A 19,223-nucleotide genomic window follows, 5' to 3' on the forward strand; every position below is an offset into this window, starting at 1 on the left:
CAATTTCCTTCCGGCCCCCTAAGTGTCTGCTTATTCAGTTCGACAGTGCCATTTGTGAACATACATAAAAGGCTGACTGGTTGCAAGACAGCCTACCTGTTTCACGTCGTCACCTCTGTTACAATACACTATATGGATCTCCCAGAAAACTTTTATTTAGGTAGAAATATCACAGAAAACATTACAAAACAACATTGACAAAGAATGATCGTATTGGAAATCATTTTTTCGTAGTTTTGGTTGTGAGACCGAATGTGAAGCGTAGCGCTAATATTGTGAAGTGTGTGACTGGTGAAAGAAAAGACTTGACATATTTTGAAGGAAGACTCCAATTAAAGTGACTTTAGACTTCCTCTCTACTGCCTTTTTAATGCTAAGCTTAACACAGCAGTTTGAGTAACAATTTACATTTAACATTATAAATGCAGTGAACTGTAATGTATACACGGACGTGACACTCCTCTTTACAAGCAGCAAAGGCGACAGTTTGCAGAGTTCGCTCCAATGACGTAATCTCATGGCTACTGAAAATAAAACTATTTTGTCTTGTCCAGAGGACGACTTGGACTTCAGACTTTTATAATGTCCTGCTGTTTTTGTGCATTTCTTCTCGTTATTTAAGAGCATTTTTCTCCACAGAGAGTCACAAAGGAGTCAAGGCGTATGCACGTTAAAAAAAAAAATCAACTTTGATGTTAATTGCAACATAAAGAGATTGAGGGTAACTTTTACCAACTCACCTGTGAATGTATGACCTGATGAACTGCGGAGCGTCATAGTTGACAACACATTTGACCCCTGTGATGTCAATACCTCTGGCAGCTATATCTGTGCTGATCAACCTGTAATGACCACATTAGGGAGTTCCAAATCATTCAAACTTGCCATCCATCCATCCATTTCCTACCGCTTATTCCCTTTTGGGGTCGCGGGGGGCGCTGGCGCCTATCTCAGCTACAATCGGGCGGAAGGCGGGGTACACCCTGGACAAGTCTCCACCTCATCGCAAATGCAAACTGTGCAAATATGCACCTTATGCAGTGGACAAATAGATATATTGTTGATTGATAAACGAGGTAACCCATCATAGAGAGTGGAACGGTAGTTATAGTTCTATAGACTGGGCCTCAAATGAAACAAATACAATGAATATTTACATTAACACAAAAACACATTTCTGTCATGTCAGCAATGCAGGTAAGTTTGACTTTTGAACACCAGATCCCTTTCAGGTTAACGGTTTAAAGAATGGAAAAACAAGTTACCTATATGCAAACTGTGCAAATATGCACCTTATGCAGTGGCCAAATGGATATATTGGTGATTGATAAACGAGGTAACCCATCATAGAGAGTGGAACTGTAGTTATAGTTCTATAGACTGGGCCTCAAATGAAACAAATACAATGAATATTTACATTAACACAAAAACGCATTTCTGTCATGTCAGCAATGCAGGTAAGTTTGACTTTTGAACACCAGATCCCTTTCAGGTTAACGGTTTAAAGAATGGAAAAACAAGTTACCTATATATATATATATATATATATATATATATATATATATATATATATATATATATATATATATATATAACTTGTTTTTCCATTCTTTAAACCGTTACCTATATATATATATATATATATATATATATATATATATATATATATATAACTTGTTTTTCCATTCTTTAAACCGTTAACCTGAAAGGGATCTGGTGTTCAAAAGTCAAACTTACCTGCATTGCTGACATGACAGAAATGCGTTTATATATACATATCATTTGTAACACCGAAGGACTTCCAAAATTTGCGAGTAAATAGATACGATCGAAATAGTATCAATCTCACAGATATTCCTGAGCCATTTTGAGAGATAATGAGCTAGCCAGTGAAGTAGCGGTTAGAACCACAGATCCTTTTCCCATTAGCAACACTGCAAATCAAGCAGACTTTGTGAGAGCCAACAATGATTACTTTGGTACAAATGATGATACAGAACCTTCTACTGTTTATCCTGAATATAAGGAGGGTGAGCTACATGTTTTAGAAGCTGTCTGCTAAACAGATCCAGCCTTAGTGGAAAACTAAGCATCACATAGCAGTACTGCTAACTCCTAAACAAGATATACAAGCAGTAAAATACAGTAATCACATACTGTACAATGTCTGCTCTCACTGCGATGAGGCCAGATATATCTATATCTGGCTGTTTAAATGAAGAATTAACCATAATCCACACAAAGGGCTGAAAGGAAAAAGTTGTTGGGTGTTTGTCTCCATCCCCGCGTATACATTCAATGTAACAGATTAATAATTTATAGATCCATGGCTAAATCCTCCTAATATCCCGATGAGCGGCATGATTTATAATCTAGAATAACTGATGAGCAAAGATGCGATGCAACAAGACATGCGCAGTGCTGCAGCATAAGCGTATTCTTTACAGTTTTACAGCAGTTGGAATCCATATGTTGCATTACTGCCATCTTCAGTTTCATTTTATAATGACATTACAGTCTCTGAGTTTTTGTGTAGCACAAACTATAATTAGCTGTCTGTTATCAATGCACCACTAAAAATGGTTTGTCTGCATTAGCGCTTATTGTAACATTGCTAATATTGGATTAATATTCAGGTGACGATTTGTATATAGAGTAATGTTAGTGGGCTTTGGATGGTTATTTAGAGGGTTTTGTGGGCTGAATAGAGAAACCCCCGTTGACTGTTAGCAGACATTTGATCTGTTTATGACTTTGAATGCATAATTTAAAAAAACATATGTGTTCATGTCTTATGTAGAGATTGTGAATAATAGACAGTACAACTCTTTCTTTTTGTTGCATATTTCCAGTATGGCTGATTTACTGGCATGGTCAGAGTGCAAAAGTGTTTCCATCGTGACGTCATCCGACCCTGAATCTACAGAAATGGCCAAAGACATTTGAAGCAAAATATTCAAAATGGCCGCCTGAATTTGTGGCATTTTGTGATGATTAGATTTTAGTATCGTAGTATTTTAGTATTTTAAGTATTTTTTAAGATCCAGGATAGCCCAGTGGTTAAGACTGTTGACTCAGGTTGAAGGGTACAGGGTTCTAATCCTGGTTGGGTTGACATGTAATTTACAAAAAAAATAGCTGGAGGCTTCAAGGTGACACTTATTGTCTCCCATGTAATGTTAAAATAATTATATAATAAACTAGTATCTTAGTATTTTCACATACCTTGCAGATTATAAATACAATTGGATACGGTTTAATGTATACAATGAAACAAAAGTCAGCATATAAAGTCAACTTGTTTTTCCACTCAACTGGTCTTTTAAGTAAACCATCTGATTCCTGACAACAGGATTTTGGTGCTGAGAACCACTGGCTGTATGCCATTTCGATGTAAAAACTTTTATTCTAACCGTTTTAGTAGGTTATATGTCCACACTCAGTCGTATTAGGAAGTATTTCTATGCACCTTAAGATAACAGTGCATACACCTATGTGAAGATGAGGGACAGACCAACTATGCAAAAATATACACATCTAAACCAGTTGTGTCAAGGTCAAAGCCCGTGGGCCGGATCTGGAATGAATTATCTATGGCTGCGGTTTCGCACGCACCAATACTCCACCGGTGTTGGCGCTAGGAATTTTCAAAATGGAGTCCCAGGGACCCCATCAAGTCATAAAAATTGGGGTCTCACTTTTTTGTAACCGTTTTAAAAACAAATAATACATGTATGCATTATCCTGTTATATCTCACATTCTATATTGTGTTTTGGAAAAAGGTTGTCATAAACGTTAATTCATAAAAAAACTTTTAAAACGTTTTTTTATGCATATGTAAATTTATTCAGTTATAAATATTAATTCACTTTGTTCTTTCCTTCATAGATCTAAACTTTACTGCTGCCGGTATTTTTTTCTATATTTTTATTGTCATATTTTTATAATGCGTTTGTTCTTTTTTTAGCTAAAGTAAGACAAAGAAAACAATCTTTGAAGTTGTCTTTGTTTTTTATTTTTAATGCCATTACTTTAATAGTCTAGCACAGATTATACTCCATGCGGCCCCTGAGCTAAAATGAGTTCGACACCCCTGATCTAAACCATATAATGGCATTTTCCACCTAGCAATGTTGCATGTATGTTTAATCAAGCCCACAGTTTGATCCATCTCCTCGCTAAGTTGGCGGTGCATACTTACAGGTGGATCTTCTTCTGTTCAAATGCCTTCAGTGTTGCCTTTCTCTTGTGGGGAAGCAGTTGGGAGGAAAACTCTGCCACTTTAACGCCACCAAAGAGCTTGACGAGCAGGTAAAGTCTGAGTAGTGCAAAAAAGAAACATTCCCTTAGCAATAAATGGCATTTGATAGGCTTGTGATCGGTGCAGTGTTGTTTTTCCAAACCTGTGAGCAGTTTCTCTGGAATTGGCAAAACAAAGAATGGGCCTGAGCTTCAGTCTCAGGATGAAATGGAGGATGATGAGAGGCTTTTTGCTCAGCGTACAAGGCACATAAAACTCCTACGACGCATACAAGTAGTCATTATTCAGTGGCAAATTCAGCACAATTGATTGCTCTTTTATTAAACCGACACGACAAGACTTACCGACAGTCCTGGGGGGAAATCAAAGGGCTCGTGTCTATGGCCGCCAACAACTGGCCAAGCATCGTTGCTGTAATTGGTAGAGCTGAAAAGCCTGGGCTGGTTGAGGCCCAGCTGTTGCAGTTTCTCTGGATTTTTGGTGAGTGTTGCAGAGAACAGCAGCTTCTGAAGTGGCGTTTGAGGAGGAGACAAACTAAAAAGACACAGTCAGAGGTGTGCTTAATCAACTGTCATAGATTACAACTTTTATAGTCGTTGTGTTTTTAAAGTGAGAAGCCTCCGTCAGAAGTGGTCAGCATGTGTGAAAGAGTATGTTGGTTTTAAACTGTTAGAAAAAGCATAATGTTTAATAAACAAACATTTGCATAAAGAAAACAAACTGCCAAGTCCCATGTTGATAGTATTAAACTAGGGGTGGTAACGGTACACAAAAATTTTGGTTCGGTACGTACCTCGGTTTAGAGGTCACGGTTCGGTTCATTTTCTGTACAGTAAGAAAACAACAAAATATTAATTTTGGGGTTATTTATTTACCAAATTTGTAAAAAATGGCTTTATCCTTTTAACATTGGGAACACTATAATAATTCTGCCCACGTTAATCCACATTAAACAGCCTCAAGTTGTTGCTTAGATTAAATAAAATGACAAAACTTTTCTTCTAATGATTAATGTAACTATGGCTGAAAAAATAGTACAACAGCAATAGGAGAGACTATTCATCCCTGAACACCATGGAGTTCATGATGCACTTACATTATTATATCGATAACACACACACACACACACACACACACACACACACACACACACACACACACACACACACACACACACACACACACACACACACACACACACACACACACACACACACACACACACACACACACACCGCAAAAAGAGCTAACGTTACGGTAAAAGTTAATTAGCCTTCACCTCAAGCCAGGACTGCGAGCGAGCTGAGCTGCAGTTTGTTTCTAGAACGTTGACTGATATACTTCATATGTTCGTGTGGAAACTCGTTCGGTACACCTCCGAACCGAACCGGAACCCCCTATCGAAACGGTTCAATACAGATACACGTACCGTTACACCCCTATATTAAACACATTTGTAATTATCGAAGGTGCACTTATGAAAGATTGAAAAATTATATCTAATTGCAATTATTAACTATGGACAAAATACGATTAATCGCAATTAAATATTTCAATCTTTTAACAGCCTTATTTAATTACAGCATGGACATTAAATTGTTTAAAATCTTGGGTTTTTTTTTCAGATTTAAACAGGTCAGAATCATTTTTACAAGATCTACAAAGAAATACCTAAAGTAAATGTAAAGCTGTCATCAAACCATTTGGAGTAGAGGCATGGCTTTGAGATATTTGTAAGCCAAGAAGTTGAATTTTTATCCTTAGAAGCAGAAGTGGGGAAAAATGATCATAGCTTAACATGAAGCAAAGGGGTAGGTTGAGACCAGAAGCCACGCAAACAGAAGTGCTGAGTACAATTTCGCGGAAGTTTAGCTGGAACCACATTACAGCGGATAGCAACCAGCAATGAAGAGGAAATTAGCAGGTAGGTTACGGTAATAAGTAGTGGTTTGGAGAAATAATCGATTTTTAGATGCATTGCAATTCTGACATGTAGAATTATAGAATCGATTCGTAAATGTTGATAATCGATATATTGTAAATAGAGTAATGCACACTGTTCTAAAAATTTGGCTGACTGCAGCGAGCCACCTCACTGAGAGATCAAACCAGCTCCTTTATGATTGGGCACTCATGTTCCAGTTTTTCACACATTTCCATTAATTTAATAAATGTGGGAATTAGTTTAACTGTTTCTTATTCCAAATTAATTGTTTTTTTTTAAAGTTGTCAGTTAAAAACACTAATTTAGTGGAACGAAAAGAAATGTAAAACTGCATCAATATACATGAATTAAAGATGTACAAGTACCAACAATCGATTTTTAATTGAACTGTCACTCCTGAATCGTAATTGAATCATGAGGTGCCCAAAGATTCCCACCTCCAGTAATAACAGTCTAGAGCAGGAGAGCCAAAAGTGGTACTCGCAGGCAAATATGGCAATATCCTTTGAGGGGTGGCTTCCCAAATTTAGTACATATCAATACTGGCCTCTTTCCAACTCACACAATCATTGATGGTATGTCCGCAAGGCTAACGAGTTGCCATCTATCAATGTTATTTTCAACAATTAAAAGGAACTTAATTATTTACTAGAGTTATATGATAATGTCAGCGACCGATAATTATCAACCGGTAATGGCAATTATGACGTCACATCTTAATGAAAACAATCAACAAAATAAATAAGACAATATTAAAGGCTTATCATCTAGGAGTTTATCTGTTGTGGTGCGTGCTGTTGCCTGACTCTTCCCTGTCCCTTTGCATATTTGTGATGTCATAATACTGCACACGAAGCCTGTTGTGTACAGAAAAAAAGTACATGGTGCGTCAGTCACTGTACCATGTCAGAAGAAGACATCTCATTCGCAGTTTGCAAAACATCTTCATTTTCTGTATTTAACAGCTGTTTGTCAATGTGTAAATTATACAATCAACAAGAGAGGCATGTCAGTAATTAGGTGCCCTCTGCCTCTTCGTCCTGCCTCTCTCTATCTCTCTCTCTCACACGGCATTTATGTCATGCCTCTGCTCCTCCGATAATTGAAAATAAGGGTCAGTTTTTAAATTTTGGTCAGTGTTTGAAGAGAATGCTTGTAATACATAAAAAATCAACCTCAACCAAGGACACAGACACAACAATTGAACTGAGGATTGGTAACACATTAGTTCACAAATCTACTTTCAAGTTACTTTAAAATGAGAAGTCTGTTTTGGGGTAGAAGATCCTTCCATCCATCCATCCATTTTTCTACCGCTTGTCCCTTTTGGGGTTCGCGGGGGGTTCTGGAGCCTATCTCAGCTAAATTCAGGCGGAAGGCGGGGTACACCCTGGACAAGTCGCCACCTCATCGCAGCGCCAACACAGATAGACAACATTGACACTCACATGAATGAATAAATTAGCTCTGATGTTGCTTGGCCGTTCTAAACCAGCTGCTATGCTGGGAGCTGTGATGTGTTTGTGCACACCATAAAAAGTGGGTAATTGCTTCACTGCCTACACTGACCCTGATTGATTACCAGAAGGGAAATGATCAATTATTGTACCAGAGGCTCCATAATTTGCAGAAAATAATTGTAACCATGCTATTTAACCTTAATCAGAACCATCTGCTATAGTAAAATATTATTACAGGCCAGGTATGGTAAAGTTCATAATGCAGTTCTACCTTTAGAGGGCTTTGCCCTATTAAGCAAAATCAACCTCTCTTACCAGTTGGTACTGTTTTTTGTGTATTTGGGATCCCTATAATTCCCAGAAATGTTCAATTAATCCACAAAGGCAAGGTAGAGCTTTTTATAAAACAATTTTACCTTCTTCCAAACTTAAGGCAACCCGTTGAAATTTTGAGACAATTGTGAAGTATTATGCTTTAGTTAGATCAGCGAATATCTCCATGTATGACAGATTTACCCGGGGAGATTTGCGCAAGTCCGCCATTTGTATCCAGTTGTAGTCTGACACTGTAGTTCCTTCTTTTTCTCAATCCTCTCGTTGTGGGGCAGACTAGCATGTACATGAACATGCATGCTAAAATCTTGTGCTGTTGCCTTTTGTAATTAAAGTAGCGTATAGTTCTAACTTCTGTCAGTAGACTCGATATGGAAGCGGCAAAAAAACTACAACACGGCTGAGGGGTGGAGACGCAGTCGAAGAGGGCTTGGCATGAAGGAGGGCTGCAGCATGTAAATAAGACCGCCTACAAAAAAAAGCATTCTGAAAAGATGGTCAGAAAGCAGCTTGAAGATGGTCTGTAAGACAAAATCTATGCAAAATTTGGACTAAAGCACAGCAGCCACATTAATCAAAAGTATAACTTTTAAAGGCTTGAGATATCAGGGTTTCCCCCAGCTCGCCAATATTCTTGTAGCGGTGGGAGCGTGGTCAATGTGACAGCCTTTCAAGTAGGTAAATGTACTTTTCAGTTAGTCTCTAAAAATAGGTACAGTCGCCAATGAACACATATGATATGAACAAGCTAAATTTTACAAAGCAGACCTCCACATCAATTAATGGAATGAAAGTTGATGCTTTGGCAGTGGTTTATATTTCAAGATTGCTCATTTTGCTGTCAATCAGAAAAAGATTCCCGACTTAGACATATTATCCAATCATCTTGTGGAAGACCAGTGCCCACTTTTTAGTCACTCTCATTCACTCGTTCGGCATCTGTGGGCGGGACAAAGGCTAGTATTTATCCAAAGATTGTCTAGTTTGACTCGAGTGGAACAACACACTTTGAGCTTCCTCATTGAAGGCAATGGACGCTTGGCTTCAACACTTTTAAATGTACTGTGACACTATTACAATCAATGAAAAAATGCTGCATCAACTGTAGCCAAAGTAGCTGCTTCTAAACAAAAGTTGAACACATCTTAGCGCTTATCAGAGCTGGGTCGGTCAAGCTGAAATACAAAGCGGGGCTGCGACCGTCCCATCATAGTTGAAGGTAGGGCTGGGTGATATGGCCTTTTTTTAATATCTCGATATTTTTAGGCGATATCGCAATACACAATGTATATCTCTGTATTTAAGGTGTGGCGGCTTTCATTTTTCCGTGGTGGTGCGCCACGATCAACTACATATAGGGGAAACACTCCATATTTTTATTTTTATGTAATGAGTTTATATCACGTATTAGTTTCACATTTGAATTGCTGAAATGAACAAACTTGCACGACATTCCAATTGTTTTTGAGTTTCACCTGTATATCGCAATATGGATTTCAGGCCCAGCCTATTTGTATACTAATTTGGAATTTTTTATTATTATGTTGTGAAATGTAGGGGTATTGTAATAAGGTCAGCTATGCATGCTTAAAGGACTTACCAAGCAGCTGTGACATATGAGAGTTCTGTTCTGGTAAAGATGGATATTTTCTCTGGTCCTCTTGTCTTCTTGTACACTGCCTTCATTACCTCAATGAGCCAAAAATGATCCATGCTGTCAATCATCCTGTCTGCTTCATCAATTATCTATACCAAATGATGGTAAATCAAAAAGAAAAAAGACAAGGAATGGGTTTGATGTAGTTTGAAAATATAACAAATTCAGTTTGGGAATTTACAAGAAATCTAAGGTGATCCAGGCAGAAGGCTGAGTTGTGGTTGATATGCTCGACAAGTCGACCGGGAGTGGCCACAACAATGTCAGCCAAACTCCTTTGCTGGCCACATCTGAAATTATCAAGAAAGAAAACATCTTCAAAAATTGGACATGTTCAGCAACTCTTCAATTCAGCGTTCGCTCTCACCTCAGTTTAGAAAGTAAATTCTGCTCGGCTGCAAAGGACTTCAGACCTGCCAGCATGACCACGCTTAGCGGGGTTTCCAGAACATATGTCGAAAAAACCTTGCAAACCTGGACATAATAAAGGCCCGTTACAGTTTCTACAGAGCACTTCTATTTATGTTTATGGTTGGTTATGTCTACATTAATTTCTCAACATGTTAGCCACATTATAAACACGGTTTTCCAGGACATGAAAACACTATTTCGGACCTGTTCAGCCAACTCTTTTGTAGGTAGCACAGCCAAGACACGTATTTCACACACCACCCTCTCCATCAGTACCTGATGGAAGAGAAAATCATTGTTATTCACCTAATATTTACTCTGGTGCCATATTTGTACAGGATAGTAAACATGGAAGTTTGAAGATACTTTTAGACAAAGGAAAGCAACTATAATTTTTTGTATAAACACGCTGTTAACAAAAAACCAAGACAAATAATCAAATTGGTGTAGGCCAGACCTGGGCAAATTAAGACCTGGGGGCCACATGCGGCCCGTTGAGCTTTTCAATCTGGCCCGCCGGACATTCCCAAATAATTTTTAAATGTTTAAGATGGAAAGTGTAGCTGCCATTATGATGTGCTGTGATGTTTTGTAATGACCATAAGTCTTCAACTATACTAAGTCTTTCAATGGTTGGAATCTGCATCACATACTAGTTAATTATGGTCATCTAATTAGTTACTATTGTATTCTAATTACTTACTATGGTCACTATGAGGTATCTCAGATTGTAGGGTGGGTATTTTTTCACATATGTTTGTTGCATTTTGGTTGCGTCTCGGTTGGTTGGAAAATATGTTGTCAATATTCAGTGTTTTATCATTCATAGTTAATATTGTAAATCCCACATTCTTTATTTTCATGTACATTCTAGGTGTCTCATTCAGTAAAAAAATGGTGTGTGGCATTCAATGCCACAAAATGTAATACACCATCTAATTTACAACAAATACTTAATAATCTATTGTCAAAGTACAGATCAGGACTTGAAAATAAACCCACTAACTTTACCAGCATCAATAAAATGCCATGTTAGTGTGTGTGTTTTTTTTTTCCTAGTTTCTTCCTTCCAAACAGCGTACAAGAGTTTTCACTCTGTGCATCGCTTTCAGCACTGCAGCACGTTCCTTCAATAGCAGAAATGAAATGTGTGGTGTAAATCCTCTCGTCAGTCAACCACATTGTTAGTGGAGGTGAGACTGCTAGGTTGCAAAAGCGACAGAGCCTTGCTGGTCACTCATGAGAAGCACCGCAAGATAACAAAATTTGAGAGGAAAAAAGACGATTGCAATAAAATGTCCGGTTTTGGGAATCTTTAAGTGCAATTTTTGCCATTGAGAGCCCATTTTATTTTTGTTGTTGGTTTATGTTCTTATTTAAGATAATTAAAAGGTATTAACCTTCAAATTACAAAGGTAAAAAATATTAACGAGAAATAAAAGTTTATAGTGTTTGTAAGGGTTACTTGCATTAATATTAACAATATATCAGCTTTGGCTGCATTTAGTGAAGTGAAGTGCTTTTTTTCTCTAGTGACTCAAAGCGCTTTACAGAGTGAAACCCAATAACTAATTTTTACATTTAAACCAGTGTGGGTGGCACTGGGAGCAGGTGGGTAAAGTGTCTTGCCCAAGGACACAACGGCAGTGACTAGGATGGTGGAAGCGGGGATCGAACCTGCAACCCTCAAGTTGCTGGCACGGCCACTCTACCAACCGAGCTATTACAGGTTTCTTATTGGGAAACTACATGCCTGACAGTGGCTGAATGCATTTTTGTGTATAAAAAATGTTTTGCATCCACACTTGCGTAGAGATTGTTTTTAACACGGAAGAGACGTTTTTAAAGTATCCATGTTTGTGTGGACATGGCCTAATGACTGTTCTTTCTGGCGGTATTAGAAGTTTAACACATTTTTCAAATAGTTAGTTTTTTTGTATTTTCACACCAATGTGTGAATTTTCAGTGTCCATACACACTCTTTAATGCATCTATCTGTCATGTGCCTACGGTACACTGGGGGAGGGGCTTATTTACTTTTAGCACGGATAAATTCATTGCCTTTCCGGTTAACCTATGATGGCCCAAGAGGTATCTGAGGCTCCTTAAAAATCAACAGTTTAGCTCTACTAAATCTGATGTCTGCTGTAATACTGGCACAGATTACAAATATGTTTCCAATGACTGTGCGGATGTTAAATAGCAGCATACATCAAGAAACAATCTTAGATTGCGCTACAAACATGTCACTAATTACCAAGAAAGTCTCGGACCAGATGGAGGTTCGAAGTAAAGAAAGACTGTCCGTTCAGAGTTTTTTCGAAAGAATTTTCGGACAGCGAATCATGAAAACATAACTTTTGAATGTCTCAGAGTTCATTTATAAGGTTTTGCGGATTGATGGAGGGAGTTTTAAATCCGAAGTAAAAGACTGTTCTTACCCCAGATGATGGCCACTATTGCTCTGAATTATCTTGACCGTTGTGTGGAATACAGAGTTATTGTTAATAAATTGGGAGTGCACAAATTCAGCTTGAAGAGGTTTGTGTACACTTGATTATTTGCCTTGTAATATACAGTACTTGCTTCATTCTCTTTCATTTCATTCGTATTTCGTTCGGGAGTCCGACTCCAGCCGGCATTCTCCATTTCCTTAGCTACCTTTTTTCTCACCCATCGAAGCACTTCAAAATGTTCTGTTATTTTCATTTGTGAATCAAATGAACAGTTTCCTCTTTGTTACAATTGTTGCTATCTTTTTATTAAATGGTATCTGCTTCCAGGTTATAACTTGCACGTTAAAACTGGCACCTGCACAATAAGTGTTCCCCTCAGCCGCACACACCCACTCAAGAGATCTGGTTTTCAATCGCATAACCCAGGTGTGTTAGTCAAACTTTCCAAAAACCGAACACCACTCGATAAAGGTGTTTCCATGAGTTGCAAGATGCTTATTTAGAGCTTAACTATTAGAGAAATCGGACTAATTTAATGCATAAACACATACTGAGTGTTCCCCTCACAAAGTCCAAAGTAAATGTACAATTATTCCAGCCACCTAAACACTAAATATGTGAAGTCACTAGTCTATACCATAAATAAATGTGACTTTGTATGGTGGAAGTAAGAAAATGGTCGGTATCTCACTTGTACAATAGGGATGACGTAAGCTAGCGTTTTGCCACTGCCTGTTGGAGCAGAAACACAAAAATCTCTTGGCTTGAAGCCGGCTCGTCCAATCAGCGCCCCATGATGTGCACTCTCCAAAATGGCTGGGATAACCTCTGCTTGTACTGTAAGAAAAAAGTCAAATTAGCCATTTTTGTGTAAAGTATTATCATGCACACACTCTCCATTCATTTATTCTTAAATTTGCTATCACCTGGAAAGAAATGCTCAATTCCATTTTTCTGTAGGCTGCTTAGCAGCGGCGCAGACAATCCTCTGATGTCAGAGATTGGCAGCAGTTTGCTTTTAACGTCTCTGTGAAAAACGTCTGGTTTAGCAAGCCACTGAGGCAAGACTCTTTCCACCTGTGAACCAATAAAACAATCATTGTACTCGGGTAAACTTAAAGGCAATTTAACAGATGGTAAAGGGGCATGAAGGGAAAAACACTTTACTTTTATGCCAATTTACCTTATTGACTTGTTTGTTCTCATATCCTCCCAAAAGCATGAACCCAGATGGAACAGAAGTTTTCTTTGTGTCCTCTTTTTGGATTTGATATTCTGTCCTTTCATCTTTTGTCTCTTTTACGGTGGCAGGAGCATCTGAATGGCTATGAACTGCGCTTCCTGAAACTGAAATATGCAGAATGTGCTAGAGTAGTAAGAATATGTATTAAAATTAAAACAATAACACATTTAACAACAATATGGACCTGTTAAACAACTGGGCTAAATTCAAGAAAAAAGTTAATGACAACATAAATTGTTTAAAGTAAAACCAATGTAATTGTGAAAAAGTATATATGCAATATACTGCAGGTCTCAAACGGGTGATTTCACTACAAACATGAACAAAAAAAAGCAAAAATGTGAGACAATATCAGTTGGTTTACCCTTGAATGCTTTTCGAGGTGTGAGAATGATGATTGGGTCAACAAAACAGGGAAAAAAGAGAAAGCTGAAGCCATCGGGTGCATAATAAACAGGCAAAGATATGGAGCTATGTCTTCACTTAATAGTGCACATACCATATGTAATGGATATAATCAACAGTATGGACTGCTGGTCTTTCATGTAAGGCAGTGGTCCCCAACCACCGGGCCGCAGAAGTATTTCTTATTTATTTTTAATTTAAAAAAAAAAAAAAATATATATATATATATTTTTTTTTTTCAATTAAATCAACATAAAAAACACAATATACACTTAAAATTAGTGCACCAACCACAAAAACCTCCCTTTTTCATGACAAAAAGCCTTCCCCCCACTCTTCCCACCACCCAGGACGCGGGACAAATTATTAAGCGTTGACCGGTCCGCGGATACAAAAAGTTTGGGGACCACTGATGTAGGGGACGCTCATTTTCAGCTACTCTCTAAACTAGTGGTTCTTAACCTGGGTTCGATCGAAACCTAGGGGTTCGGTGAGCCGGGCTCAGGGGTTCGGTGGAGGTCAAGATACACCAGACTCATCGTGTAAATAAAAAAATTCTCCCTATTGGCGTATTATAGATATGGCAACACTGATTTTCAGGTGTCTAATTTGTTGTGAGTTCATGCACTGTGTTGGTTTTGTTCTTTTAACAAGGTGATGGTCATGCATGGATCATTTTGTGCACCAGTACAAAAAATATATAACTTTATCTTGTATTTGAAAATGTATATATTTTTTTTCACTAAGGAAGGGTTTGGTGAATGTGCATATGAAACTGGTGGGGTTCGGTACCTCCAATGAGGTTAAGAACCATTGTTCTTAACACAAGTAAAGTCTCCAACAGGGTTTTTGCAGGTATCAGCAATTTTAATTTAATGCTTTTTAATGGAACCTAAAACAAACTTAATGGCAATGTCCTAAGGCAGGGTGGTATACCAATATTACAGGTTATACTGATATATTTCAGAATATATATTTAAGACTATACCGCCATACCAGTATCTTGCATGTTTCTTTGTTATGGCCGTTTGCTCTTCTCTGCGCCTGACGGGCTCAGCACAGGACATTCTCTTTGACTCAATCGCGCTCCTTGTGCGTTTACATAGGCTTCTTTGACGCACAGTGATGCAACACAACAGACTATTTTTAAAAGAATATGGTGGCTACTCCCGAATGATGCAATGCCGTGGTCACTGACAGCAATTGGCTATTGGTGAGTGACTACAGCTTTATTTACGCATACACCACTTTGAGAAAGTCTATCTCTCCTTGTAACGACTTTCTCACTAACCTCATCGGTTTATGTTGTTCACTTCTGTTAGGAACTTAGCACAGCAGCTAGCAGTAGCTCCTCTCTGCTGCTAGGTGTGTAAAATATTAAGCGACTCCTCAGCTTGAAAGTGCCTCTCCCCATAGCCTGTGCAGACCAACTAGTGCAGCAGATGGGTGGCTGAGGCACAGTTTCTAACTACACAGCCAGCGGCCTTCTCCGCAGTAGGCAATTAGAAGCGCCATCTATCCCTGCGCACAAGACTGAGTCTGTGCAGACCAACTAGTGCAGCAGATGGGTGGCTGAGGCACAGTTTCTAATTACACAGCCAGCGGCCTTCGCCGCAGTAGGCAATTAGAAGCGCCATCTATCCCCGCGCACAAGACTGAGGCTATAAACCTAACGTTAATTAACAAAAATCACAACAACTGCTTTGACATAGTAACGGCTAACTAATTACTTTATAAGAATAAGCAACACGTTACGTTACTTTACAACAAAAAGTTATCTGAGTGCTTTCAACACTGATTATTTAGCCATAAAAAACTTAGGCAACATTGAGCACTTTGTTTAAGATACCAATATTTTTCGTATATCGCCAATGGGCCTAAAATACTGGGATATCAGTTCAGCTGATTAACCCAAAGAACTTTGCGCAAGCCTACCTTTACAGTCTGCCCTGTAGTCGATACATTTGGGGCAGACTGGCTTATACTACATGGACATGAATTCTCTGCTGTTGTAATTTCTAATACAAAATAGCGTATAGTTCGGACTTATATTTGTCAGCAGACTCGCTATGGAATAGCTAAAAACTACAACATGGATGACGGGGAGAAGATGCCATCGAAGTAGAGGCACGTAAAATAAGACCGTCCACTAAACGGGGCATCCTAAAGAGAATGTCAGAAAAAAAGCGTCTTGAAGATGGTCTGTAAAACATAATCTATGCATAATTTTGATCAAAGAACCACCATTACATGTTATGTAGACCACAAGAAAGTGTTTTTAAAAAAATCATACTTAAACAATTTCATACAATTGTAGGCCTGGTCCAATAGTCAATTAATGCAATGATGAATGAAAATGAACTTGATAACTTTGCTGGCATCGATAAATTGCTATGTATATGTTTGTTTCTTTTCTTCATCTAGAAGAAAAGAAACATGACACAAACCTTCCTAATTGTTAATAATCCCACAGTTTATATCAAACATGCTTCACTGATGAGTATTTGGCGAGTGCCGCTTTGTCCCTCTAACTTTGGCGGTCCTTGAACTCACCGTAGTTTGTTTTTCTTTCTCCAATGCTGCTACAGAAAGACGTGTTTTTTGCCACTCCTTCTTTGTCTCATTTTGTCCCCCAAACGTTTTATGCTGTGCGTGAATGCACACAGATGAGCTTTGTGAACGTTATTGACTTGAGTGGAGTGCTAATCAGGCAAATTTGGTCTGTGCATAACTGCAAGCTAATCAATGCGAACATGCTATTTAGGCTAGCTGTATGCACATATTGCATTATTATGCCTGTAGTTATACAATATTTGAGCTCATTTAATTTCCTCTACTGGTGTCCTCTGTGTATTCAATGTATATTTAAATGTCTCATGACGTTATCTGTATGTAATATTGGCTGCATTTCTGATTGTGTGCCGTTATAGACCACAGCAAAAGTTACCCAGATTGCAAAGATTGTAATAAACCCATCAGAAAGAGACAGCCTGCCGTTTCCTTAAATTTGGACACACACATCTACACCTTAGGCCATTCTAAGCCAGCAATTACCAGAAGTTATTGCACCCTCTGAGAAGTCTCCGTTATACTAATATCTTCCATGGTTGTAAAAATCTGTAAAATAGAATTCAACATTTCTGTCAACGAAGATTTGCGTCAGCCTGTGGCAAATACTCATTTTGATAGTAGGCTATTATAAATAATAAACACTTATGTTATAAAGGCAACACGTGATGTAAAGTTTTTAATTTTTCGCGACTCCAGGACGATTTTTTTTTTCTTGGTCCAATATGGCTTTTTCAACATTTTGGGTTACCGACCCGTGTTCTAACATGTGATGCCAAATATACAGCAGTGGCGATTGCTAAAGATTGCAAAATATAACAAGTGGTCAAATATGTTCTTTGGTGTTTGCATTTAATTGACTAAATGCGTAAAAATGCTTTTAACTTTTGTTTAGAATCAGCTATTTTGGCGACAGTTGGCGCAAACTTTTTTTCATTCATGTTGGAGTGTCACAGTCCTGCAGCCTATCTCGACAATCATTGGTTGAATACTCAACTTTGTCACGCCCATGGACGGTGAGCGAATGAATAAGAGTGATCGAAAGGTGGTCACCGGGCTTCCGCATGATGATTGGGTGACCTGTCTGGATTTAATTCCTTTTTGATTTACAGCAAAAAGAACAAATCAGCAATCTTGAAATCTAAAACACTGCCAAAGCATTTTTCAACTTTCATTCCATTGTTCCTGTTGATATGGAGATATTAACTATTTTTTTTAATAAAGTTTTCTTTGTCAAATGTAGCATGTTTGTATATTTTATCTGTTATTGAAGACTGTGCTCATGTTTAAAAAATAGCTGAAAAATTGTTTCACCTATTTGAAAGACCAGCATCTGCCACTGGTGTACAGCCTGTGTTACATCGTACAATAGTAAAAATCATAAAAATAAAGCAAAACGACAACCAAATGTTAATACTAATTAGTATTAACACAAACTTGTTTTTAAATGCATATAAAATATTTATAGTATTAATATTTATGCATCATCAACAATTATGCAAATTATATGATTAAGTCACATTAACCACGCCTCACATAGATTTCAAGTAGGGTGAATCCCTGTGCAGTGTAAACATAGTCGAAAAAACACAAACCATGGAATTTGAACAGATAAATGAGGAGAAAACAATTAAACTATTTAAAATGACATTGGAAAGAAAATGTGATCAACGTAAGGAAAAATTAAAATTTAGAGCTGGTTAAGTAACAGCTAGAAAGATATGTCAGCATGAAAATTAAATTAACCCATTATCGATTACGAAGGAAATTCTGGTATTTAAAGAATGAAACACATAAAAATCAAAACATACCTGACGGACAATTCTCCTTTTCATTACCATCTGAAGGGCTATTAACTGCACTTCCTGAAAATGACATACGTACAACATGATAGAGTAGTAAGAACATGTATTAAAATAAAACAATAACACAATTAACAAAAATTTGGACCCGGTTTACCGTTGAGCTAAATTCACGTTACAAGGTAAAGCAAGTTCAGGACAACAGAAATTGTTTAAAGTAAAACCAATGTAGTTGTGAAAATGTAAACATTCAATATATTGCAGGTCTCAAACACGTTATATCACTACGAACATGTGAACAAAACAAGCGAAAATATGAGCCAATATCAGTTGGTTTAGCTCATTTTGAGCTACTCACTAAACACAGGTAAATTCTTCAACAGAGTTTTTGCAGGGTTCAGCAAATGTAATGTAATGCTTTTTAATGCAACCTAAAACAAACGTATTGCCCGTGTCCTAGGGCTGGGGTGTACACCAATATTACAGGTGATACCTGAAGATATGCTATCATGTTGTAATTATGTGCATGTTCGAAATACACTCGAACCATAAACCAATACCACTATTTGTCCAGTCCTAGGATTGTATAAATTAATTTTAATGAATTTTTTCTAGTCAACATCTGACTTTTTAAAGCCGAACCATGTACAAATTACGGATGTAGCATGTTTTTTTTCTGAT

At 37.8% G+C, this 19,223-nt stretch overlaps 1 protein-coding gene across 8 annotated transcripts in view; it reads right to left on the minus strand.

Annotated features, from left to right (window-relative positions):
- The window catches only part of ddx51 (DEAD (Asp-Glu-Ala-Asp) box polypeptide 51), a 46,208-nt gene that overhangs the window by 7,518 nt on the left and 19,467 nt on the right, over window positions 1-19,223 (minus strand). For 7 of the 8 annotated variants that reach the window (XM_061911134.1, XM_061911137.1, XM_061911138.1 and 4 more), the window contains 12 exons: window positions 18,552-18,605; window positions 13,708-13,871; window positions 13,451-13,601; window positions 13,216-13,361; window positions 10,273-10,344; window positions 10,025-10,131; window positions 9,839-9,947; window positions 9,601-9,746; window positions 4,607-4,796; window positions 4,405-4,520; window positions 4,203-4,319; window positions 741-842 (listed from right to left, as the gene is read on the minus strand). In XM_061911134.1, coding sequence (XP_061767118.1) covers window positions 741-842; window positions 4,203-4,319; window positions 4,405-4,520; window positions 4,607-4,796; window positions 9,601-9,746; window positions 9,839-9,947; window positions 10,025-10,131; window positions 10,273-10,344; window positions 13,216-13,361; window positions 13,451-13,601; window positions 13,708-13,871; window positions 18,552-18,605 — 1,474 coding nt within the window. The remainder of the gene's footprint in view (window positions 1-740; window positions 843-4,202; window positions 4,320-4,404; window positions 4,521-4,606; window positions 4,797-9,600; window positions 9,747-9,838; window positions 9,948-10,024; window positions 10,132-10,272; window positions 10,345-13,215; window positions 13,362-13,450; window positions 13,602-13,707; window positions 13,872-18,551; window positions 18,606-19,223) is intronic. The other variant, XM_061911139.1, reaches the window with a different exon arrangement.

Source organism: Nerophis ophidion, linkage group LG09 (genome assembly GCF_033978795.1).
Source record: "Nerophis ophidion isolate RoL-2023_Sa linkage group LG09, RoL_Noph_v1.0, whole genome shotgun sequence".
NCBI lineage: Eukaryota > Metazoa > Chordata > Actinopteri > Syngnathiformes > Syngnathidae > Nerophis > Nerophis ophidion.